We start from the raw sequence: 25,988 nt of genomic DNA, 5'->3' as shown, positions 1-25,988 counted from the left end.
CTGTGGTCTAAACCACTGAGCCTAGGGCTTGCCGATCGGAAGGTCAGCAGTTGGAGGGTCAACTGTTCAAATCCCTATGACGGGGTGAGCTCCTGTTGCTCTGTCCCAACTCCTGCCAACCTAGCAATTCAAAAGCACGTCAAAGTGCAAGTAGATAAATAGGTACCACTCTGGTGGGTTTCCATGCGCTGCTCTGATTTCACCAGAAGCAGTTCAGTCATGCTGGCCACATGACCCAGAAAAACTGTTTGTGGACAAACACCAGCTCCCTCAGCCAGGAAAGCGAGATGAGCGCCGCAACCCCAGAGTCGTTCGTGACTGGACTGAACTGTCAGGGGTCCTTTACCTTTACCTTTAAGGTGCTACTGGACAATTTTCCATTTATATATATATATTGACTGCATCAGACCAACACGGCTGCCTACCTGAATCTAATCCCTACACATGTTAAGGAGAACAGCTCTAATTGTCTAAGTGCCAGGAACACTTGCATACAGGGAAGCGTTCAGTTACGACGCTTGCCATCCACATTCTGCAATGTACAGCCCAAATACAGGTCGATCAGCTTACAGAGAATTAGGTTCCACTTCAGAACAAATTTAGGAGAATGAGGGATGTGGAGCCCTTTCAAGCCTGGCATGATGACTGAGGTGAATGAAGATGTTCTGGACGCACCAATCTCTCTACAACCTGTTTGTGTTGTTAATAGCAATGTGAAGCAGAACTGGAACTTATCTGGAAGAATTCTGGAATTTCTCTGAAGAAAGGAAAGATGAGTTTCTGTTATCCTAATTTAAGACCTCCCCCCCCCCCAAGTATTCTCACTGATTGATATTTTTGGATTTAGTGACGTTAGAAACAAAGCAAAGTTAATGGTGAATCTGGAAAGTTAACGTTTAACATAATTGCCTTAAGATGTGTCAGTCGTGTGGCTAAAAAACAAAAAGAGAAGCAAAGAAATAAAATTGCATTTCACACTCAAAATTTGGAAAAACTCAAAATTCTTGATTTGAACTGGGGCCAGAGGGGAGAAACAGCTGTGCCAAATTCTGTTTCAGCTTTGGTGGGGAGTCAGCTCCTCTGCCATTATTCTCATGTAGCCGTGGCACTGATGTCTGTGGCCCTGGCAGTGTCTCCAGCCGGAGGTGGTGTGAGTGGTCAGGACTGGATTACACATTTGGACAGGCTCAGAGTAGACCCAGATCCCTTCCAGCTCAACCACCCTTTGCTACAGTAGGGCATTTCTGGCTGTGGGCGCAATGTGCTCTGGTCACAAAGACGCAGCTGCAATGAATTCTGGAAACTGTACAATTAGCAGCAGAAAAGAAGACACTGCATTTCAGTGACCCAAAGACAACTGACCTGGCAGTGTCTCTCCACAGGGAACTGACAACTGCGCTCTCAGTTCTTTGCAGGGTGGAATCTCCTTGCCTCCACAGTTGGAGGCAGCGATGATTCTCAATCCTGGTTACTGGAAACTGTAGGAGGGGAGAGCTGCTCTTGTGTTTGAATACTGCTTGGGGCATCCTTTCCATTGGGGCATCTGCTTGGTCACTGTGAGAACAGGGTGCTGGACTAGGAGGGCTCCCTCTGGCCTGATCCAGCAGCTTCTTCTGATGTTCTCCATGGTTTGGTTTCAGGGCTCGTCTTACATCTTCCTGCACTGACAGCCAGGCCTCCACTAACTTCTCCATGGGCTGTTAAACAAGACATGCCCAACAGCACACAGCTCTGGGTGGAAGGAAAGCAATCCATTTGTGGCAAAGCAGTAATGGGCCAGGGCAGCACCGATAGAGGGGGAAGTAGGTGGCATGAAATGGAAAAGTCAAGTCCTTCAATGCTGGAGGAACCAAGTTGTCCTTCAACTGGAGCAGCTCATTTTTGTCAGTTTTCTGGCAAGACTTCAGGGCTCTTCTTCAGGTGGCAGCAGGGAAAAGTGCAGCTGGTGGGACGTATCTTGCCTCTCCCTGCTCGAGAATGAGCAGGGGGCAGGCAGGCACCCATGTGGGCAGCCCTTCAGGGACTTCATTGCCTGCCGCTGCCAAAGCTCATCTGACCCACGGATCTCCAGGGCTGAGCCTAGGGCCCAGCAGCAGGTACAGAGCGCCTCTGAGCATGTGCAAAATGGATTGCCATTGTTACCTGCCCGGCAAGCTATAGAACATGGCAAGGTTTCTGGGTCTGAAGAGGAGGCCCTTTCCTTGGATAGAAATCACAAAGAGGTTTCTGGCAGGAGTCATGTAGCTTTGCAAACTTGCACAGAGCATCACCTGCCTGCGGTCCACCTGCTCACTGCTCGTGGTTTGACTGTCCGCATCGATCAGCCTTGATCCATAGATGGGTGGCTGCAATTTGCCTCTGGACAGTGAGCTAGATTTCCACAGCTACGTCTCAGACTAGCAGTAGCAACAATAATCCCAGGCCCTCCCATTCTCAACAGAAATGCAATAGGGCCTTTAATATTTTTTATCACTCTTGATTTGTAAACACATTGTTTTCCTGGCAGTGCTGAGGTGGGTTTGGGGTTTGGGGGATGGACAGGGGAGAGCTCTTTCACTCAGGCTGCTTGGGTACCCAAGTCAGCTTCCAGCCTCCATCTTCATCCCGGCGCACGAAAGCCTGTCCCTGGCGGAAGGTGTGCGTTTTGACGTTGCAGTGGGGGCTCAAGGAGGTGGTGAAAGCCACCTCCGTTGGGCTGGGAGAGGCGTCCAAGCAGCAGGGCAGCGCACAAGGCAGTAAAGGGTAATTATTCTCAGGCAGTAAGAAATGGCAAGATGGGTCGGGTGCATGACCCAAAGGCTCTTCTCTCATGCCACTCGTCCTGTCTGCGGACAGCAACGAGGCACATCTGTAAGCAGCTGGCTGGCTGTCATTGCACCCAAAGTTTGTTGCCTCGGGTGGGTCCCCAATGAAAGAGCCCAGAGGAAGCTCCGGGGTCAAGGCACTGTAGTTAGCGGAAGCAGGCGACTCGTCAATCGTGTCGAGGTCTTTGAGGCCCAGCGTCCGGAGGACCCAGGTGTCCACGTGGGGGTCGCGTGGCTCTTCGCAGGCGGAGAAAGAGCCCAGCAGGTTCCGCCTGGCCTTCTGCGGGTGGGACGCCTCGCGAGGAAGGGGAAGGCCTTCTGCTCTCAGCCTCCGCTTGCCACTCCGGAGAGGGCTGTGAGATTTCTGGCCGCTCTGCTGCAGCAGCTTCTGTTTGAGAGGGCAGCGGAGAGAGGGGACAGAGAACATGTGATGAGCAAGTCTGAGAATATTGTGCCGTTTATAAGTGTAAGAGGCTGGAAGGGGGAGTTTGCCTAACCAAATACACCAGTTACAGGTAGGTAGCAGTGTTGGTCTGCCAAAGTCGAAACAAAAAATAAAATAAAAATAAAATTCCTTCCAGTAGCACCTTAAAGGTAAAGGGACCCCTGACCATTAGGCCCAGTCGTGACCGACTCTGGGGTTGCGGTGCTCATCTCGCTTTACTGGCCAAGGGAGCCGGTGTACAGCTTCCGGGTCATGTGGCCAGCATGACTAAGCAGCTTCTGGAGAACCAGAGCAGCGCACGGAAACCCGTTTACCTTCCCACCGGAGCGGTACCTATTGATCTACTTGCATTTTGACATGCTTTCGAACTGCTAGGTTGGTAGGAGCAGGGACCGAGCAACAGGAGCTCACCCCGTCGTGGGGATTCGAACCACCGACCTTCTGATCGGCAAGTCCTGGGCTCTGTGGTTTAACCCACAGCGCCACCCGCCTCACCAGTAGCACCTTGGAGACCAACTAAGTTTGTTATTGGTATGAGCTTTCATGTGCATGTATCTGAAGAAGTGTGCATGCACACGAAAGCTCATACCAGTAACAAACTTAGCTGGTCTCTAAGGTGCTACTGGACGGAATTTTTATTTTATTGTTTCAAATACACCAGGTTTACCTAAGCCCTGTGACTCCGCTCCTGCCCCTGCTAGCTATGAGGAGTTGTCACAGGGGTGGGACGAATCACAACACTAGCTGGGGAGTAGAAAATGCATAGGATTCATCAAATTTTAAGGTCCTGGTGATTCCTGGTGCGTGTCTTCTGCAACATGTTCTTGATGCAGGAAATAGTGCATTGGGGTGAATTTATCCTGCTTTACTGAGGGCTCTGTGATGCTACTCCAATGCTACGAGATTCCTGCTGTCTGGAAGCGCTATAGCACAGCAAAAGACAGATCCCAACAAGAACATTTACAGGATTTCAGCAGGTCATTACAGGGCAACCATCAACTGGAAATGAAGCAGTATGGACATCACAGAACTTTTGCAGGCGCAAACAGTTCTGAAAGTGGGATTGTGTGCAACCGCCCCAAAAAGCATCCTGAGCACAAATCATCATGGATGTGCAATGAAAAGGAAGTCTGGAGGGTCTCCCGTGAATTTGGAAAGGAACTGGAAATAAAACTGCCAATATCATCATGCCATTATGCAAATCTGTGGTGTGACCCCATTTCTGCTCCCCTCACCTCCAAAATGATCAAGGGGACGGTGAGGAAAGATCAGCATTTGGTACTTTTTAGTTTAGAGACAAGGCAACTAAGAGTGGCAGGATAGAAGTTTATAAAATTATGCCCGGAGTACAGAAATACAGTGGTACCTTGGTTCTCGGATTCAATCCGTTCTGGGAGTCCATTCGACTCCCAAAACAGTTCAAAAACCAAGACGTGGCTTTTGATTTGCTGCAGGAGCTTACTGCATGTAATTGAAAGCTGTGGAAGCTGCGGCGGACGTTCAGCTTCCAAAAAACATTTGCAAACCAGACCACTCACTTCCCGGTTTGAAGAAGAAGAAGAAGAGTTTGGATTTGATATCCCGCTTTATCACTACCCGAAGGAGTCTCAAAGCGGCTAACATTCTCCTTTCCCTTCCTCCCCCACAACAAACACTCTGTGAGGTGAGTGGGGCTGAGAGACTTCAGAGAAGTGTGACTGGCCCAAGGTCACCCAGCAGCTGCAGGTGGAAGAGCGGAGAGGCGAACCCGGTTCCCCAGATTACGAGACTACCGCTCTCAACCACTACACCACACTTGCAGCGTTCGGGAGCCAATTTGTTCAGGAGCCAAGCCATTCGAGAACCAAGATACCACCGTAGAGCAAAGAATGTTCTTATGTTCTGAATGGGTCACGTGGCTATGTCTCACAGGCCGTGATCTCTCTCTCTCTCTCTCTCTCTCTCTCTCTCTCTCTCTCTCTCTCTCTCTCTCTCCCCTCTCTCCTTCTCCCTGCCCTGGTTACCTTGGTTTTCTCCTCTAACTGCTTGACCAGAGCTGAGTTCAGGAACTGCCTGAGGTGGTTGTTCTCCTCCTGCAACCTGGCCAACTCTTCCTCCTTCTGCAAGAGGGTGTCTTGAAGCTGCGAAACACAGAGAAGGGTGAGGATGGAAAGCTCTGCAGCCCTGTAACCCAAACTGCTACCTTTGCATGGGTGCCTTTGGAACCCGACACCCAGCAGGGAACCCGAGGGAGCCAAGGAGATCAGGAGTACGACTGTCCCAGACTCACTTCTGACTTTTTCTATTCTCTCGCCGTGTATTTGAGGAGATTCCTTTGAAAAACGTAACCACAAAGGCACAAAAATGTGTGCAGGAGGGAGGGGAAAGTCAACAGCGAACAATGCGCAGGGATTAAACACACAGGATTAGCTCCATCACAATGTGGGGTTACCAGTTCATCTCCTTCTCCATTTTCAGAGGGGATTTCAACAAGGCAAGAGAAATAAAAGGGTCCCCTTCAAAAGTCATTCCAGCTGCATTTTATACCTTGGGGCAGGTGAGCATGTAAGATCTGCGCTGTAACACTGGCCAGCAATGCTTAAACTGATATTCTCACGCATCCTCTGAATTCAGCTGCAATAAATAAACCCCGGTTTTCGGCATCAAAATCCCAGCCTAATTTCAGACTGGTATAGATTCACAATTGTTACCTGTTTGTTTCTGTAGAGTTGCGTGGAGAGCTGGTCTCCAGATCCTGCATCGTCTTGGAGGGAGATGCCCAAATTGCAGAACTGATCTGCAGCAACAGAGAGAGATCAAAGAAATCAGAGAACTGGAATTGAGGGCTACAAGAATGTGAAGGCCCTGGGGCCCCTTCCAATTCTATGCCTGCAGGTGCTTGGGTGGATCCTAATGGATCGAGACAAAAGTCTCAATTTTTTAAAAGACAGCAATTTACCATTGTGGAAGGGCATACTCCTGCATAGGCCTGGTGGAACAGAAAAGTTTTCAGTAGGCATTTAAAAGTTGGCACACAAGGTGCCTGCTGAATTTCCAGTGGCAGGAAGTTCCACAGGGCTGGGCCGATGACACTAGACCAGTGGCTGCCAAACTTGGCCCTCCAGCTGTTTTGGGACTACAATTCCCATCATCCCTGACCACTGGTCCTGTTAGCTAGGTATGATGGGAGTTGTAGTCCCAAAACAGCTGGAGGGCCAAGTTTGGCCATCACTGCACCAGACGCTTGGTTTCCCGCTGTTGTCAAACGAGTCTCGCCAACTTGCGGAATGACCAATGGCACTCCTAAGAACATGAGAAGAGCCTGCTGGATCAGGCCAATGGATCCCGTTTAGTACAGCATCGTGTTCTCACAATGGCTGACCAGGTGACTGTGGAAAACCAGCAAGCAGGATCCTGTGCTGTCCAGAAGCTGGCACTCAGAAGCATCGCTGCCTCCAGTGATGCTCCTGCAGGTGATCTCAGTGATGGAACTGGGATATCAGGGTCCAGGCACCCTGGGCCAAAGTTGCTCAGGGCTTTGTCAATTAATAGAAGTACCTTGATTCTGTAAGTGGGCAACCAGCGAAGATGCTTTAACAGGGGTGCCGCATGTGTCAACGGCGTCTTCTGAGCTACAGTCTGGTGTGGCGGCCGCACAGACCATCCCAAGAGAAAGCCCACCCCACCCCCTCTTTCCCCATTAAAAATGAATTCCGTCCCCTAAATAATACTTGATCACCAAGCTCTCTGCTGCAGTTTGCCAAACATCTCCATTCTGAGCTGTTCTTGGCATCCCAGGACCAAGAGGAGCTGGAGAGGCCTGGAGTACCTTTCAAGGCCCACTCAGACCACAAAGGCAACACAGCCCCTCTCTTGCGCCCCTTGAGGGGCTGGTTCCCACAAGCCCTTCGCCCCCGCTCAGAAACCTCGGGACTCCTGCCGCCATGACATTTGTTCCCAGGAGCAGAAGGGTTAATTGGCCTGGGGTGCAAGTGTGTGGGGTGCAAGTGGATCTTGGGGGCTGTTTAGAGTCCAAAGAGTCTTCTCCAGGGCTTGCTTTGCAAAAGGAGAGGGGCCCAGGATGCAAGAGGGGCTTGGAGATGGTGCTCTCTTGCAAGGAAAGTGGTCTGTGCACGAGAACCAGGTGCGCGAAGTCATCACTGGTGATGCTTTGCTGACAGGAAGTAGCCACAGTATAGTATAGTATAGTATAGTATAGTATAGTATAGTATAGTATAGTATAGTATAAAATAAAATAGGGACATGATAATGTTGCCAGACTCAGACTTATCCGGGAGCGACCAGACATACCAGGGAGGAAATCAGTGTAGAGAGAAAAGGCAGAGGAGGAAGATCGAAGAACATAAGAAGAACCATTGTAGAATTGTACAGCTGGAAGGGACACCAGGGGTCATCTAGTCCAACCCTGGGCAATGCAGGAATCACAGCTAAATAATTCCTGCTAGGTCAGGAATTCAGTGTTAACTCAGATATGTAAGCTCGGCCCCAAATGGCTCCTTAAACCTGGGTTACAGTCACCAAAACAGAATGCCTGGTTGCCATTTTGGGGCCAGGCAGCTTGAGAATCACATTTTTCAATGCAATGTTTTGGTTCCTGAAATTTGTTCTGATCGTGCAGATAAAATATAACGGATGAAATTCTACAGGATGGGGTATTCGTGTGTGAAAACGGTCCAGACCTGAGGATCCCCAGACAGGCACCTCCAGATGGCAGAAAGACAGATAGGCCAGAAGACACGGAGGCCAGCAGTAGGTGGCGCCAGAGCCATCCCCTGGTTGTAAGAATGGAAGCAAGGATGTGGGGACCAGCTGGGGCAACACCCCATCTGACCTGATGGATCAGCCTCTGCTCGGCTTGGCACAGAGACCACAATTTTTGCAGTCCGTGTCCTAACTTGGCTGGCGGTGGGTGAAAGGGAGGCAAGCGCCCTCTGATTCTAGTCAAGCCAGAACTCTGGAGCCTCTGCATCGCAGAAGTGCTTTTCTGATTCCCTTGATCAGCTCTGTCAAAAAGGCTTTGGACTTCCAGGCAGGGAATGGTTCTGGAACTGCTTTGAGGTTTTGCGTGTGTGTGTGTGTGTGTGTGTGTGTGTGTGTGTAAATCATTTACTAGAATAAAACAAAATAAATGTTTAAAAATGCATAATTAACTTATGGAACTCCCTGCCACAGGAAGCAGTGATGGCAACAAACTTGGATGGCTTGAAAAGAGAATTAGAGAAATTCACAGAGGAGGAGAGGGCTCTCGATGGCTCCTAGCCAGGATGGCTCTGCTCCGCCTCCACAGTCAGAGGCAGCCATGCTCCTGAATGGCAGTGGCTGGAAACGTCAGGAGGGGAGAGTTGCTTTTGTGTTCAAATCCTGCTTGTGGGTTTCCCATAAAGGGCATCGTTCAGTCACTGCGAGAACAGGAGGCTGGACTAGATGGGCCTTTGGGCTGGTCCAGCAGTCTCTTCTTACGTTCCTCTGTCAGATTGAAGACACACAGCATTGATGCTGTGAAGGAATCACTAGTTTTTTGATGCTGGAAGTGAGAAAACCATGTGGGTTTTCTAAAGGGGAGAGGAGACCAAGAAAGAAGATTCTAGCTGGTACCAGATCAGGGGGCGTTTCTGGAAAGATGTGAAGGTGGAGCATAGCCAGTTTGGCTAGAGGTAAAGGGTAAAGGGTAAAGGGACCCCTGAGCATTAGGTCCAGTCGTGGCCGACTCTGGGGTTGCAGTGCTCATCTCACTTTATTGGCCGAGGGAGCCGGCGTACAGCTTCCGGGTCAGGTGGCCAGCATGAGTAAGCCGCTTCTAGCGAAGCAGCGCAGCGCACAGAAACGCCGTTTACCTTCCCGCCGTAGTGGTACCTATTTATCTACTTGCACTTTGACGTGCTCTGGAACTGCTAGGTTGGCAGGAGCAGGGACCGAGCAACGGGAGCTCACCTCGTCGTGGGGATTCAAACCACCAACCTTCTGATCGGCAAGTCCTAGGCTCTGTGGTTTAACCCACAGCGCCACCCATGTCCCTCCAGTTTGGCTAGTAGCCATCTATAACCCTCTCCTCCTCCATGAATTTGCCTGATCCTCTTTTAAAGCCATCAGAGCTGGTGGTCATCCCTGCCTCCTGTGGCAAGGAGTTCCACAGGTTACCTATGCACTGCAAGAGGAAGGACTTTCTTTCATCTGCCCTGGATCTCCCCACGCTCCGCTTCATGGGTTTTTGTGTTACGAGAGAGGGAGACATGCTTTACTCTGTCCACTTTCTCCACGCCCAAGTGGGTGGGTCCCTTCCAACTGATTTGGGAACCGCAGGCAGGTCCCCGCTGCATGCAAGCGCCGCCGCAGGGATCCAAGGAAGCCCTAGCGCCTTCCTACCTGGCGCCAGCGCTCCCCGACGGAGAGTGCGAAGCTGCGAGCGCAGCGGCCGGAGGAGGAGGCTGGAGGGGGCGGGCCGAGGCGCGCAGGCGAGGCGGACCAAGCGCTCCTCCGCCTCCTCCCGCCTGCGCGCCCGCGCTGCGCCTGTCCGGCCGTCGGACGGCTCTTCCTTACCGGCGGCGGTGCTGCTGCTGCTGCTGCCCCGTGCCTCGTCGTCGTCCAGGAGTCCCGCCGCGGTCCAGACGGCGTCGAGCCACGTCTCCGGGGCAACCTTTGCCGCCGCTGACGTCGAGTGGGCGCAGGGGCGGGCGCAGACGGGGCCCCCCGCGAAGGCCGGCGGCAGCTCTGGGCAGGGCGCGGCGCTGCTCTGCCGGGAGGGAGGGAGGAAGAGGGGTGGGGTGAGAGGGAGGAGCAGAGAAACCCCCCTCGACGGCGGGGCGGGGGCTCCTCTGTCGGGCTGCGCGCTCAGGACCCTTCGACGGGATCCGGAACGAGGGTCTGAAACCCTCAGGCAAACACCCACCCTCCAGCTTCACCCCCCCCCCCCAACAACACGTCTTCCACCTGGTGCCCCTCACGATGGTAGGCAAGCGGCGCCCTTGGACTGGGAAATTGAGGGGGCAGCCCTTGCCTCTTTGCAACTGCAAGTAACACACACAGCCCCCTACCCAAAAAAGTGCCCTGTACTGCGCCTACCCAAAGGTGATGGGCGGGCAGCGGGAGGGCTTAGACGGGGCGGACTCTGCCAAAGCATTCCCCACCACCACCCGCAGGAAGCGCCCCCGCGAATGACCCCCCTCGGTCCCTTACTAACGCCTCTCTCACCGGGCGTCCTGCCGAAGGCGCCCACGTCGGGGGGGGGGGGGGGAGCTGCCGAGTTGCTTCTCCATTGGGCTTCTGGAATCCGAGCCCGTCCAAACTCCCCGGACAGTGACACACACGCCAGCCAGCACATCCCGGGAGTTGGCACGCAGAAAACACCCACCCACACCAAGAGAGAGACCCTGCCCAAAAGGACCCCTTCCCGGCTTACCATCTGGCAGGTTGGGGTCGGGATCCGGTCGTCCCCCCGCCCTCCCCTTCCAACTCCGGGGAGCCTTCTCCAGCCGGCAGCCCCGCGACGGGACGGGCGAGGAGCAGGAGGCGAGTTCTAATCCGGCGGAGAGTGGCCCCCGCGCGACGCCTCCTGCGCCCTGCCGTCCGATTTGTTGCGAAGCTGTCAAAGTGGTGACGAGAGAGCGCGAGCGAGAGGGAGCCCTGGCCCAGGTCCTCCTCACAAGGAAGGGGGGAATGGAAGGAGAAAGAGAGAAGGAGGGAGAGAGGGAGGGAGGAGAGAGGGAGGGAGGGAGGGAGGGGGCAGAGTTGCGCCTTGCAATCTGCAAAAGCTTCGCTCCTGCCAGAGAAGAGTCCGGAGCGCTGGGGCCAGTTTGTTGGGAAGCAGCGCTGGGCTACCTGGCGAGTAACTTTAGGCAAACCAAGGAGGCAACGGAGCATCTTTGACCCTAAATTTCCTGGGCTGGATTCCGAAACTGGACAGAAGGAACTCCAAGCGAGAGATGGGGAAGGCTAAGAAGCTGCGGTCCCTTGTTGGAACCAAAGGATGTCAAATCCAACCATTTCTTTTTCTCCACTGGGCCAGCAAGAAGTCAGAAGCTTCCCACTTCTTTTCCGGGGGGGGGCACCTTTTTCACCCTGAAGGGTTTCAATACAAGGTTGAGCAGGCACCTGGAGGTGAACGACATCAAGGTGCGCTGCTGTTCTGTCAGGTTCCCCTTTTTCTTGGTTCTGCCCTTGCAAGGTGGCATCTAGGTTTGAATGGAGGGTAAAAAAGGGGGGGTGAATTTCTAAACTGAATGTACAGCTCAGATTTTTGTAATCAAACCACAGATACTGACGAACTTGAGAAGCAACGTTAAGATTTCTTTATTCGCTAACAAAATGTGTTGTTGTTGTTGTTGTTTAGTCGTGTCCGCCTCTTCGTGACCCCCTGGACCAGAGCAAGCCAGGCACTCCTGTCTTCCATTGCCTCCCACAGTTTGGTCAGACTCATGTTTGTAGCTTCGAGAACACTGTCCAACCATCTCGTCCTCTGTCGTCCCCTTCTCCTTGTGCCCTCCACCTTTCCCAACATCAGGGTCTTTTCCAGGGAGTCTTCTCTTCTCATGAGGTGGCCAAAGTCTTGGAGCCTCAGCTTCACGATCTGTCCTTCCAGTGAGCACTCAGGGCTGATTTCATTAAGAATGGATAGGATTGATCTTCTTGCAGTCCAAGGGACTCTCAAGAGTCTCCTCCAGCACCATAAACATAGGTCTCCTTTTTTCACCCATCTGGTCCTCGGGAATGAAAGAAGAGCCCTTGCGTTTCATAAAATCAGAATTGTAGTGTTGGAAGGGGACACCAAAGGTCATCCAGTCTAACATCCTACAAGGCGAGAATCACAGCTAAAGAATCACTGGCCACCAAGCTCTGTTTAAAGACTTCCGAGGAAGGAGAAGAGCCCACCACCTTCTGAGTGAGTCCACTCCACAGCTCTTAACCGTCATGAAGTTTCTTCTAAGGTTTAGTCGGAATCTCCTTTCTTGTCACTTGAATCCATTGACTCAGGGCCTCCCCTCTGAAGCAAGAGAAAGCAAGTTTGCGCCTTCTTCCATGTGGTGGCCCTTCAGAGATTCAAGGATAACTCTCGTTTAAAAGGAAAGGACTTCACGAGCCCTCTGCACTCCAATACGGATTCAGCAACTGAATTAAGTGCATCTCCCTTCTTCAAACCTTTGCAGAATAGTCACAGTTTGCTCGACTTTCTACAGGGAAAAAAGGGGGAGCCTGGTTAGGTAGCACCAGTCATGGGGAGAACTTCACCAGGAAGATCCATCTGCTGGCATCTTGCATAATTATTTCATGCTCATCATTAAAATACCCTCCAAAATGCATAATAGTTAGCTTTTTCTTCAAATAGCACCATATAGATGTCTTGTTTTCTCTTGCAGTTCACAGGACATCAGTTTTCGAATATGAGAGGAAATCATATTACACTATGAACTCAAGTGTGGTGAAAATGTTTGATACTGCACAGGACCCCTCCAGATGTTTTTTTTTTATTATGCATTCATGGCAATTTGTGGTCTGGAGGTATCTGAGTGGTCCTAACCAATCCTACTTGCAATATTCTACACCTGCAAAAGTTTCAGGGTGGACTGAATATACAGTGGTACCTCGGGTTAAGAACTTAATTCGTTCTGGAGGTCCTTTCTTAACCTGAAACAGTTCTTAACCTGAGATACCACTTTAGCTACTGGGGTCCCCCACTGCCGCCACCGTGCGATTTCTGTTCTCGTGCCGAAGCAAAGTTCTTAACCTGAGGTACTATTTCTGGGCTAGCGGAGTTTGTAACCTGAAGCATCTGTAGCCTGAGGTACCACTGTATGGCTTCATTTGAACCCAGAATGTGCCACACATACACAAACACACAAGCAAGCAAACAAACAAACACCCCAGCTTCCTAGTGAAATCTACTAAATTTTCACACCAGAAATGTTTTGGGTTCACCCCCACGACATCCGCTCTCTCTTTTTTGTTCCATTGTAGTGCAAGAGTGCCTCACCAGTTGACAAAAACGTAGCAACAGCTACTAAAGTATCATAAAACCATAGGAACTCCGAGAGTCATCTAGTCCAACCCCCTGCAATGCACGTGTAACAGCTAAAGCACCCTTGGCAGATGGTCACCCAACCTTCTGTCTAAAGATCTTCAGGGAAGGAGATTCTGCCCCATCTGAGGCCACGGAATCATGTTGTTGTGTTGTTTAGTCGTTTAGTCGTGTTTGCCTCTTCGTGACCCCCTGGACCAGAGCACGCCAGGCACTCCTGTCTTCCACTGCCTCCTGCAGTTTGGTCAGACTCATGCTGGTAGCTTCGAGAACACTGTCCCACCATCTCGTCCTCTGTCGTCCCCTTCTCCTTGTGCCCTCCATCTTTCCCAACATCAGGGTCTTTTCCAGGGAGTCTTCTCTTCTCATGAGGTGGCCAAAGTCTTGGAGCCTCAGCTTCAGGATCTGTCCTTCCAGTGAGCACTCAGGGCTGATTTCCTTCAGAATGGAGAGGTTGGATCTTCTTGCAGTCCATGGGACTCTCAAGAGTCTCCTCCAGCACCATAACTCAAAAGCACCAATTCTTTGGCGATCAGCCTTCTTTATGGTCCAGCTCTCACTTCCATGCATCACTACTGGGAAAACCATAGCTTTAACTATACGGACCTTTGTTGGCAAGGTGATGTCTCTGCTTTTTAAGATACTGAATGATAGAACTGTACAGTTGGAAGGGAACCCAAAGGGGTTCAAAGTGGGGCTGCAGAAAAGAAAAGAGAAGCGGCTTCAGAAACAGGGTTAGGAAGGGGAAAAGAAGGCTTGGCCATTTCATGGGATTCAAGGGGGAAATTTTAGGGGGTTGATTTGGAGAAGTGGGGGGTTGGTGAGCAAACCCCCAGAAATTACAACATAATAGAATCATAGAGTTGGAAAGGACCACAAAAGTCCTCTAGTCCAACCCCTGCAACTTTTGCCCAACATGGGACCAGAACCCACAACCCCAAGGCTAAGAGTCTCATGCTCTACCAATTGAGCTACCAAGGCATGCGCCGCTCTTGGTTCAGAGGAAGCTGAGCATAGGAACCTGCTCTGCACCAAGTCAGACTCATCTGCTCTACAGTAAGCTCACCTAGCCCAATACTGTCTACACGGACCGGCAGCAAATCCCCAGGGTTTCAGGCAGGGAGTGTCTCGCAGCCCTTCTCAGAGCTGCCAGAGACTGAATTCAGGACTTTCTGAATGTAAACCTCGGTTTTTTCCTCATTTGTATGTGAGCATTAAACAATGCGCTTTTAAAAGCATGTCAGATATAGATGGAAGGGTCGTTGGGTCAATTACGTTAACATTCCTCGCTACATATCTGATTCAAACTCCTCTTCCTTGCAAGGTTCTCATTCCAAAATTGTGCCCAGTATAGACAATGAAGGTATAAATCAGTGCCCATTCTTTCGGAGCCTCCCTTCCCAAGATACCCCAGCTGGCACCATGAAATGCCAAGTTCAGGCTAAACACAGGGCTGGCACACATGACCAGCAACCATTACATCCCGCTAGAGTCTCTTATTTTTCCTTCTTTTAATAATTTCAATGTGTGTGATAGGGTGATGGAAAATTTTCTGCGCCGGGTACCACCTGACCTTGCTATGCCACTGAGGAGAGGGAGAAGGGGGGGACTTCAAGGACCCTCCATCGGCTCTAAGCATCTTAAAGATGGGATCAGTTTGTAATACAAATCATAAGCCCAACTCCTTTGTTAGCCTTGCTAGGAATAATAGATTAATCAAATCAGCGTTTATCTCACCAGGATATACTGACATTTTTGCTGGCAAAGGCTCATTTTGAAATCACTATATCTGGACATCAGCCCTGTCAATAGATGCAAGGGATGCTCAGATGTGGCCCATTGTTCTGGCCGAGAAATTGCCCTGCCAGGTTAGGGTGGCCAGAGACAGAATCTTCCGTATGAGAGCCATCTTCAAATATTTGAAAGGTCATCACATAGAAGATGCATCTAGCTTTCTTTCTCCCCCTCTGGAGAGTAGGTCCTGAACCAAGGAATTAAAGTTACAAGAACTGAGATTCTGACTAAACCTCAGAAAGAACTTTCTCATGGTTGAAGTTGTTTGACATGGGAATGGTCTCCATCGAGAGGTTGTGGACCTCTTCACTGGAGGTTTTTAAGCAGAGGTTGGCTGGCCACCTAGATGCTCAATGGAGGATTTAGTTGAGGGTAGGGGGTTTGGACTGCCTTGTAGGGGGCTGGACTAGATGATACTTTGGGTCTCTTCCAACTCAGAAGTTCCATGATTTCATGATCAGTTGAGATAGCCTATTCTGACTAAAAACCAGGAAGAGCTTTTTGACAGTAAAAGCTGTTTGACAGTGGAATGGGCCACCTCAAGAGGTGATGGACTCTCCTTCCTTGGAAGTTTTTAAGCAGAGGTTGGGTGGCCAGGGGGTTGGACTAGGTGATCCCTGGGGTCCCTTCCAATGCTACAATTCTATGATTCACTAATTCTATGAACATCCTCAGACTCACAGAAACATCGGCGAGACCTATTGGATAAGAGTCTTTAATATTGATCATAAAGTTCTTCTCAGTAGTGGTTCTGACATTAAGCTGCTTCCCTGCTTTCCCCCTGAAAAATGACAGACTAGCTGCTCTTCTTGTTGTTCATAGTATTTCAAATAATGTTTTATTATAAGTGGGAAAGCAGTAAAATACTTAAGAGAAAAAACATGCCAACCATGGAACTGTCTCAGATGGTCATGGGTCCAGTGCTCAGAGCATGACATGCCCTTGATTTTGTGTTTGCCACCTGTGGCTAGCTCCATTATGTATGTGCTCCAGCACCAGTTCCACACATATATATGCTCAGATTAAAACTCACATCCACTTTCTAAACATCTCGGTAGGCATGCCTGAACAAGAATATTTTTATCAGGCACTGAGAAGACTACAGTGAAGACCCATGGCTGATGTCAATGTGCAGGGAGTTCCAAAGTGCCACAGGAAACAACCGAGTACTTGCAAATGTGGGGGTGGGTATTATGAGGTGCCTTTAACAGTGCCAGTTCTGCCAGTCAAACCGGCTGAGTGGGCACATATGGGGTACGGTGATGTCACAGACGCCTTGCTCCTTAATGGGGTTTGGAACTGGTGTAACTTTTTGCCAGCTGAATTGGTGCCAGTTTAAAGGTAAAGGGACCCCTGACGGTTAGATCCAGTCATGGCCGACTGGGGTTGCGGCGCTCATCTCGCTTTATTGGCCAAGGGAGCCGGCGTACAGCTTCCGGGTCATGTGGCCAGCATGACTAAGCCGCTTCTGGCGAACCAGAGCAGTGCATGGAAACACCGTTTACCTTCCCGCCGGAGCGGTACCTATTTATCTACTTGCACTTTGACATGCTTTCAAACTGCTAGGTTGGCAGGAGCAGGGACAGAGCAACGGGAGCTCACCCCGTTGTGAGGATTCGAACCACCAACCTTCTGATCGGCAAGTCCTAGGCTCTGTGGTTTAACCCACAGTGCCACCCGCGTCCCTGCTTACTTCGTGCCATATTCTAGCACATGGGATTGCTCCCCATGTCACCTTTCTTCCTAAACCAAAAAGTCTTTAAATTGTTTTGCCTTCTCCTGTTGAGGGAAGTGTACCAATGTCCCCGGAGGCTCATTGCCACACTGGTCACAATGCACCTTCCAGCCTGCACATGCCCTCTAGGGGATGGAGGGTGTGTTGCAAGCCCAGGGATGAGAACTGCAGGGAACAGCAGTTCCTCTCCTTAAGACCAGTGAGTTGGGGGAAAGCTGAGATTTATCAGTGCAACTGAAGAGTGAATGTTTTTGGAGAAAGAACAAATCTCACTGTCTCGCAAGGGGCATTTTACCAGGACTCACAAAGGGTAGATTCTAGAGAGAGGAAGACTTTCATCGGAAGCATTTCTGAAACATACCTGTCCACCTCAGGAAGCACTGAGTGCCACCAATTAATTATCCATTGCCACCCCAAGCACTAACCCCATTTTCAATATTTTCTGGTATTTACTAGTATCAACAGTGGTTTGGAGAAAAGATAAGGCAACACAATAGAAGTTTATAAAACTATGCACAGCATTGATAGAGAAACATTTTTCTCCTTCTCTCACAAACATGGTAAGGTAGAAAGGTAAAGGACCCCTGGACGGTTAAGTCCTGTCAAAGGCGACTGTGGGGTTGCGGCACGCATTTCGCTTTCAGGCCAAGGGAGCAGGCGTTTGTCCACAGACAGCTTTCCAGGTCATGTGGCCAGCAGGACTAAACCGCTTCTGGCACAATGGTTGGAACCCAGAGCTCATGGAAACGCCGTTTACCTTCCCACCACAGTGGTACCTATTTATCTACTTCCACTGGTGTGCTTTTGAATTGCTGGGTTGGCAGGAGCTGGGACAAAGCAACAGGAGCTCACTCCGTTGTGGGGATTCGAACTGCCAACCTTCTGACTGGCAAGCCCAAGAGGCTCAGTGCTTTAGACCACAGGCAGCTCCTGCTGGATTTAACCATCCAGGGGTCCTTTACCTTTTACTCTCACAACATGAGAACTCATGGACATCTAAAAAAGCTGAAAGTTGGAAGAGTCAGGACAGAGGGCGAAATGAACTTGAAGAATGAAGCAAGTACCCCAAACAAGGGAGCAAGCAGAGTCAGCAGCAAGAAGACAGAGTCATGGGAATGGTCCCCTGAGGATTAAGAGGATCTCCTAAGAGGATTAGGCCAGCCACAGGACCTCCCTGGGGTGGCGTCTGCAGTGGAGGTGAGCCCTCGCTGGCCAGGCTGCGTCATCCAGACCTTCCTGTCAAAGGGCTTCATTAAGAGCAGAGTTTCCTGTTGCTCTCGCGGCAGTCTTGCTCTGCCCCACAAACCCTGCGTCCCCCTTTTGCAAGGTATTTGCTGATGCAGGAGTCTCCATCCTTGTTCCTCGAGCGCAAGGCCAAGAGGCGAGGCCACCGGCCTGCTGGGAAAACTTCATTAGTTGGCTTTCTGGGCTGAGGAATCGAGATGGAGCTGGATTAGGCAGACGGCAAGATGTCCTTCGGTGTGGGGCTGGGGGCTGCCACTGCTATTTAGCAGAATGTGTGCGTGTGGTTTTATCCTGCCTGGTCCACAAGGAATAGAAAGCACAGCTGTAAGACTAGAGCAATGTGCACACATTGGCAAGCATATATCTATATGGGGTGATGGAGTGGCAGAGATATTTGACTCAGTCTGCGTTTAAATGCCAACGCACTTAATTCACACTTTCCCAAACAAGACACCAAGTGAAGTGTACACCCAGAGCTATCCTTTGAAATCTTCTTCAGATTTTTTGCAATGCAGTTCTGCAGCCAAGCAATGTGTACAACGATGCCTCTACCAGGGTAAAGGGAATGTATCTATCAGTGGGGCTTCTCTTTCGCTTCATCTGGAAGCTGCAGTTGGTGCAGAATGCTGCATCTCGATTCAGTGGTGTAGCGTGGGTTGCCTGCACCTGGAGCCTTGCGGAGGGAGGGAAACGGATGAACTACGCAGGCTCATTCAACTGCCTCAGGCATCCATGTCACCCAGGAGATTGCAGCCATAGAAATAAGAAAAATGAGGAATGACCAATGAGGAATTTGTCAGCAAATGGCAGAAAACCATGGCTAAAAAAGCCACCTCTATTGGTCTGTCACCCCCCACCCAACTGGGTTATGAAGGTGCCCTAAAGGTGTTAAAGCAAAGATTATGGGATAATGCACACAGTGACTTGCGATCTCGATCACACGCAGTCTGTAGTCCGCTGGCAGTAGGAGTACAATATGGGCATGTCTTTAAGTTAACATCTTACATGAAAAACCTGACAGTACCAAATTATCGAAGGCTTTTCACTAAAGCCAGACTAAAGGTCTTTCCTTCTGCAGTGTTGGATGGCAGGTTGAGAGGAGTTCCCTACCAGGACAGACTTTGCTCGTGTGCTCAATACATCGATTCCATAAAACATATTTTGTTGCTCTGTGCAAAATATGAGCAAGCCAGGGCTGAACTGATATTACCCTTGCTGGTACCTTTCCCGGGAAAATCAGAGGCTCACTATGTCAGGTTCCTATTGGAAGACCGGACAAATGCTAGAACATTCGCAGCGGCCAAGTTTTTGTTGGTGGTTGCAAGAACCAATGATCCCTATATTCTGAACGAAATGCTTGTTTAACCTGGAGGTAGGCTGCATGAATTGTGTATTGCTTTGTAACAATTTGTTGGGTCTCTGGACCGTAATAAAGGTTGATGATGATAAGAAAAAAAGAAAAAAAAAATTTCCTTCCAGTAGCACCTTAAAGACCAACTAAGTTAGTTCTTGGTATGAGCTTTCGTGGTCTTACAGGAAAAAGCAAGGGGTGAGAAGGTGAAAAATGGCTTTTCCCTGTAAGACCTATTGCAGTCGTTAAGAGTCGTCAACAGGCTCATCACAGCTATCTGCCAATCACCCATTCCCACCACCCTTCTGAGTAATACCCCTCCCCACCTTCTCACTATATAGAAGGATCTGGCAACTTCTGTTTCAGTGTATCTGAAGAAGTGTGCATGCACACGAAAGCTCATACCAAGAACTAACTTAGTTGGTCTTTAAGGTGCTACTGGAAGGGAAAAAAAAAATTTTGTTTTGACTATGGCAGACCAACACGGCTACCTATCTGTAACAAGAAAAAAAGAGTCGTTCCATTGCCTGGAGAGGTCTCCTCTTGGTTTGCATGAGAAAACATTTTCAGCAGAGCCCAGCGACAGAAGCAGACAGCTATACTGAGGCAGCACCAAGTGTTGAAATTTTGCGCCGCTAACAATTTTACACCCAGAGCCCCCTGACGCTACACCACTAGCATGATTACTGACAGGAGTGAGGCCTTGTAGCATTGAATGCTTGTGTTCAGAGAGCTGCACTGGTTGCCCGTGTCAAGTTCAAGGTGTTGCTATTGTTAGCCAAGGTAAATTTTAGCAACGAATAAACCGTGTGCTGCAGAAGACGAGGGGTTGGCTGCTTTTCAACCCCCAGACAGCTGTTTGGAGCAAATTGCAGATGATTATGGCCCAGGCTGGGCTCTACCAAGTTTGGGCTCCCTTTATTTGGGCTGGCAACCTCTCCCTTTTGCTTCTTCCTGCTCCTTCCAAAGGGAGAGGAATTTGCCTGAGCCGGTGGCCCAGATGGCGGCCAGGGAAGCTAATCTCCCCCTGAGCAGCAGGCAGCAGGAACCAGGCAGTCTGGTGGGGCTGCTGCTAACCCAGGGGCAGATCAGGGAACAGCAGGGAAGGGGATAAAGAAACCCCCCTCCTCTAGATGCAGTCAGGAATGTGCCAGGAAATTATTGCCGAAAACTCACTCCAGAGCATAATAGCAAGGACCACAAGTGTGAACTGTCAGTCGCTCGAAGGACAGACATGTGTGAATCTATTTATCTTGCTGGATTCACGTGGGCGGCTTTTCCATGAGTATCTGGCCCTGTCTTTTGGATGATGGCACACTGAAGGCCTAACCATCTCCCAGACTAGTGAGGAAGATGAAATTTGCCTGCTGTTTGTAGTTTTTATTGCAGCAGTGGAAAAATCAGGAACCTTAACGCACCCAAATTTTTATTTTTCCCTGTGACTTCTCATCAGATTTTATGCCTGGGAGATGTCAGATTCAGGAAAAGATTCTGGAGGTTGCATAAATTTGGAGGAGAATTGTGTGGTCCTCAACCAGCACCAACAATACCCCCAAATTAGATGGTACAGTGGTACCTTGGTTCTCAGACTTAATCCGTTCCGGAAGTCCGTTCCAAAACCAAAGCGTTCCGAAACCAAGGCGCACTTTCCCATAGAAAGTAATGCAAAACAGATTAATCCGTTCCATGAGTTTTACTATCTAAAGAGACCATGGATCCATAAAATGAAAGCAATAAACAATGTACTGCAGTCACAGAATCAATCAATCAGTAGCTGAACTGGGTTCCACACAGTCGCAAAAACAAAACAAAAAGAGTCGCAAAAACATAAACGCAAAATAAATAGCAAAAACAGACAGACCTCAGTGTAACACTCAAATCAGAAGTATAACACTCAAAACAGAGCACATTCAGCTTCCGAAAAAAGTTCGCAAACCAGAACACTTACTTCCGGGTTTGCTGTGTTTGGGTTCCAAGTTGTTTGAGTACCAAGGTGTTTGAGAACCAAGGTACCACTGTATTATATTGATTTTTTAATTATGGTGATGATTATGATGATTACAATTTATTACCCATTCTTCACCCCAAAATTTTATACATAATCAGTTGAAGATGCATTGATCATTTACTGCTTTAACTTCTCTATTTTTAACTTATATCCTGTTTTTAAAAATGTTCAAGGTGGTGAGGACAAACCTACAATATTCAAAACAAGGACCGGGGTATTCCAAATGATGTCATGAGTGGAAAGCAGAAATTCAGCTCCCAAGATAGATTGCATTTATTTGCTTGTTTTGGCATGATTATTTGGTACCCACCATTCATCACATGCCCCAAGATGGATTAAACAGACTAAAACACAATTACAAAACAATCCATAATCAACAGACTGTAAAATAACTACTGTAAAAGTATAGCGCATCTAACAACTAACAGGACAATTTTCAGGAGGGTGGGGGACAAGATTCATGCTGTGCTTCCAAAGGCCAGAAGAAATATGTGCATCTTAAGTAGCTAATCGTGGGACGCGGGTGGCGCTGTGGGTTAAACCACAGAGCCTAGGACTTGCCGATCAGAAGGTCGGCGGTTCAAATCCCCGCGATAGGGTGAGCTCCCATTGCGCGGTTCCTGCTCCTGCCAACCTAGCAGTTCGAAAGCACGTCAAAGTGCAAGTAGATAAATAGGTACTGCTCCGGCGGGAAGGTAAACAGCGTTTCCGTGCACTGCTCTGGTTTGCCAGAAGCGGCTTATTCATGCTGGCCACATGACCCGGAAGCTGTACGCCGGCTCCCTCGGCCAATAAAGCGAGATGAGCGCCGCAACCCCAAAGTCGGCCATGACTGGACCTAATGGTCAGGGGTACCTTTACCTTTACCTTTAAGTAGCTAATAAGTGCCACCAGGTTCAGATTAAAAGATTAATAATACTAAAAGTCTTTTGCAGATTGTAGGAAGTGGTCTTATGCTGGGTCTATCTAACTCAGTAGGGTGCTTATCAAGTAGCTGAATTTTTTTATTGGCCTTGTGTTCGAATCCTGCTTCCTGATTTCTCACAGGCATCTGGTTGGCCACCATGAGAAGAGGATGCTGGAGTAGATCTTATGTTGGATGGTCATCTGTAGTGGAAGCTTTTGTTGCAATTCCTGCCTTGGAGGGGGTTGGACTGGATGACCTTTGGTGAACCTTCCAACTCTGCAATTCCACGATTCTTAATCTGTGATTTTTCAAATGAGTGGAAAGATATTCCATGTTCTTAAGCCACTTCATTCCTGTCATATGTGACTTGGGTTTGGGGCTGTGACTGAAGGAGAATTGCCAAATGACAATGAACTAATTGCACTAACTGATCCAGCAACTTTGAGTGTAGTGCCTGGTCTTGGTGAAGCTTCTTTCAGCAGAACTATTAGATGGTGCGGAGAGGCTTTTTCTACCCAGCTGCTCAGCTTGGGAAATATCGGTGGAGTGGGGAGAGATTTAGGCTTTCCTTCCATACTTTTGAGAGCTGTGCTGCAGAGTGCTGTCCTCATAAACTCAATTCTTGCACTGATTCTTTCTTGTTCAGGAAGGTACTGCTGAGCCAGAGAGCGGAACAAGCCAGGGAGATCCAGTTATAAAAGAGAGGGGGGGCAGGAATAGGTATCAGCCCTAAATTGGGATGCACACACTGGCTGCAAAGGGAGTATTCGACTCCAGAAGGTTATTAGTAGCGGGTGTCTCCTGAGAAATGTGACACCACCACCTTACCCGAGTCAGTAAAGAAGTGAAACATCTGGGAAGAGAAGATTTTTTTTGGGGGGAGGGCCTGGGGACCACTCACATCCCTACAGTTTGAGCGAGAAGTTGGATTTGGCATTCATTTGGCCCATGGCCAGCTCCAGGAATCGAGCATTAGCCCAGACTGAGTTTTTGAGCAGGAGAGAGTTTGCCATCTGGATTTGACAACATTTGCATGCCAATGTTGCAATGCTTCAAGAGGAGAACAGAAATATCGAGGCAGGTGCTGCTCATCCCAAAATAACTTGTGCAATTGAAACCTTGTGTGGCTCTCAGAGAGCCAGGATGGTCTGGTGGTTAGAGTGTCAAATAAAGAAGACCTGGGAGTTGTTGTTGTTGTTTAGTTGTTTAGTCGTGTCCGGCTCTTCGTGACCCCCTGGACCAGAGCACGCCAGGCACTCCTGTCTTCCACTGCCTCCTGCAGTTTGGTCAAACTCATGCTGGTAGCTTCGAGAACACTGTCCAACCATCTCGTCCTCTGTCGTCCCCTTCTCCTTGTGCCCTCCATCTTTCCCAACATCAGGGTCTTTTCCAGGGAGTCTTCTCTTCTCCTGAGGTGGCCAAAGTCTTGGAGCCTCAACTTCACGATCTGTCCTTCCAGTGAGCACTCGGAGCTGATTTCCTTCAGAATGGAGAGGTTTGATCTTCTTGCAGTCCATGGGACTCTCCAGAGTCTCCTCCAGCACCAGAATTCAAAAGCATCCATTCTTCGGCCATCAGCCTTCTTTATGGTCCAGCTCTCGCTTCCGTACATCACTACTGGGAAAACCATTGCTTTAACTATATGAACCTTTGTTGGCAAGGTGATGTCTCATTGCCCCTTCATGGATCATTGCCTTGCTGTGGCAAAGGGGCTTGAATAACTCAGAGAACTATGAGCTATGCCATGCAGGGCCACCCAAGATGGACAGGTCATAGTGGAGAGTTTTGACCTAACGTGATCCACCTGGAGCAGGAACCGGCAAGCCACTCCAGTATCCCTGCCAAGAAAACTCCATGGGCAAAGACAACAGACCTGGGAGACCAGGGTTCAAATGCACCACTCAGCCATAAAGCTTAGCGAGTGACCTAGGGCCAGTCGCTGCCTCTCAGCCTAGCCTACCTCACAGGACTGTTGTTGCAGGAATTAAATCGGGAGCGGGAGAAGAACCATGGAGGCCCCATTGAGATGGACATGACCCTAGCAAACCTTGTAAAAGGGCCGCTCACGAAGTCATCTTCCTCTTGTAGTAGCATTGCAAGGCGGGGCAGTGCGCCCCGTGTGCCATGTCTGGAGGGGTGGCAAGAAAGCAACCCGCTGGGTGCTGGCCCCACCACCCCTGGCTATGGCGATGCGAGCAGCTATCGCACTGCCGCAGCTGTATGTGGAGAATCCCACCACCGTTCGTACAACGCTCAGGCGGCGCCAGCGGCAAACTGCTGCATACAACGCATGCGCAGTGTCACACGCATGCACTGTATGCAGCAACTCCACACATGTATCCTACGTAATGATGCCGCGCATGTGTCCTACGTAGCAGCGCAACACGTGCACAGCCGGCGGTTTGCCCCACCCCAGGTGTCAGTTTGTCTTCGTTCACCCCTGTCCTCTTGATACTCTCTTGGTGCCCTTCTCTCAATTTTGCCTTTTGCTCTCTGCTTGCTCTCAGCCAGCAACACATGTCTCATCCCTACAGAGGATGAAGCTACACTTCATATCTCTATAAATGTAACTGCAAGTATCAGCTAAAGCCTGCCTTCAGGAAACTACTGTCAGCTGAATGTATGTAAACTGTTACCTTTAATGAAGACTGTTGTTTTATTATTTTAAGAGGGAATTATATGGGGAAACTTACCAGGGACAAGCCAGACTGGAATGCTTAACTCAAATGATTCTCACGAATCCATCCACCTGCTTCCAGCAATGAGCAAGAGAATGTGCTTTGCTATTTGCTCACTAGCGTGGGAGAAGAAGGATAATATTTAATCAATATATCCTCTCCTACTATCCACATTCCCACAGTTCAAAACAGTGAATTGTGGGGGGGTTTTCCATCCCCAATATGCATAACTTTACTTTTAGGCATATTTGCCATTTTGTTGCTCATCCAATTTCAATAGAGCCTTTTGGAGCTCTTTGGAATCATCTGTGGTTTTCCACCATTCTGAGTAGTTCAGTGTTTTTTGGGGGGGCCACTTCACTGCCTACCTTTGACTCCAGATCATTTATGAATAAATTACCCAGCTTTATTCCTCCAAGTACTGATTCTTGGGGGAAATCGGCCTTTTCTCCCTTACCAATATAAGATCTGCCATAGACTCCATTGTCCATTGCTTCCATTGTTCACCTACTTAAAAGGTCCCCATCCCTTTTATCAACGACTGCTATGTTTATGAAGCCTTTGCTAAGCACTTTTTGGAAGCCTAAGAATATAATGTCTCGGACAATATAATCCACATGCTTGATAAATATATATTCACAGGTCCACAGAGCAAAACTCCCTTTTGCAGGAACCATCATTAGAGCTATGCTGAGCCCCCAGGAATTGGTGCTTATAAGTGCAAATCCACGAGCGGTTCTTAATCTCTATTTAGCCAAACGTAAAGACGGGCGTCTTAGATCTCCCGTGCCGGTGACGGGGGCAGCTTGCAAATCTCTGCTTCCTTCTCTTCTCGCAGGATGACTCATTAGGTCTCATTCTCGGCGGGGAGCTGACATTCAATTAACTAGCTGACTTCTGCCGGTGACCCCCACAAATCTAACAAGGGTCTGTTTACAAACACAGGCTGTTGGGCCCATAAGGGAGGCCAGGTTAGGTCAGCCTCCCACTGGGGCAGTTTGTTCGGATGCAT

General features: G+C 49.4%; 2 protein-coding genes across 2 annotated transcripts in view; one reads left to right on the top strand and one right to left on the bottom strand.

Annotated features, from left to right (window-relative positions):
* CCDC50 (coiled-coil domain containing 50) overlaps positions 1-25,988 on the top strand; it is a 316,416-nt gene that overhangs the window by 121,319 nt on the left and 169,109 nt on the right. The window lies entirely within an intron of this gene.
* The window catches only part of GMNC (geminin coiled-coil domain containing), a 59,003-nt gene continuing 35,243 nt past the window's right edge, over positions 2,229-25,988 (bottom strand). Inside the window, exons 4-7 of the mRNA XM_083614960.1 lie at positions 9,613-9,979; positions 5,940-6,034; positions 5,253-5,369; positions 2,229-3,192 (exon numbers count right to left, since the gene is read on the bottom strand). Of these exons, the coding sequence (XP_083471086.1) occupies positions 2,554-3,192; positions 5,253-5,369; positions 5,940-6,034; positions 9,613-9,979 (1,218 nt within the window). The 3' untranslated portion in view covers positions 2,229-2,553. The remainder of the gene's footprint in view (positions 3,193-5,252; positions 5,370-5,939; positions 6,035-9,612; positions 9,980-25,988) is intronic.

The sequence above is a fragment of the Podarcis filfolensis genome (genome assembly GCF_964270895.1).
Source record: "Podarcis filfolensis genome assembly, chromosome: 5".
Classification (NCBI taxonomy): Eukaryota; Metazoa; Chordata; class Lepidosauria; order Squamata; family Lacertidae; genus Podarcis; species Podarcis filfolensis.
This window is presented reverse-complemented; position numbering and strand designations above follow the sequence as displayed.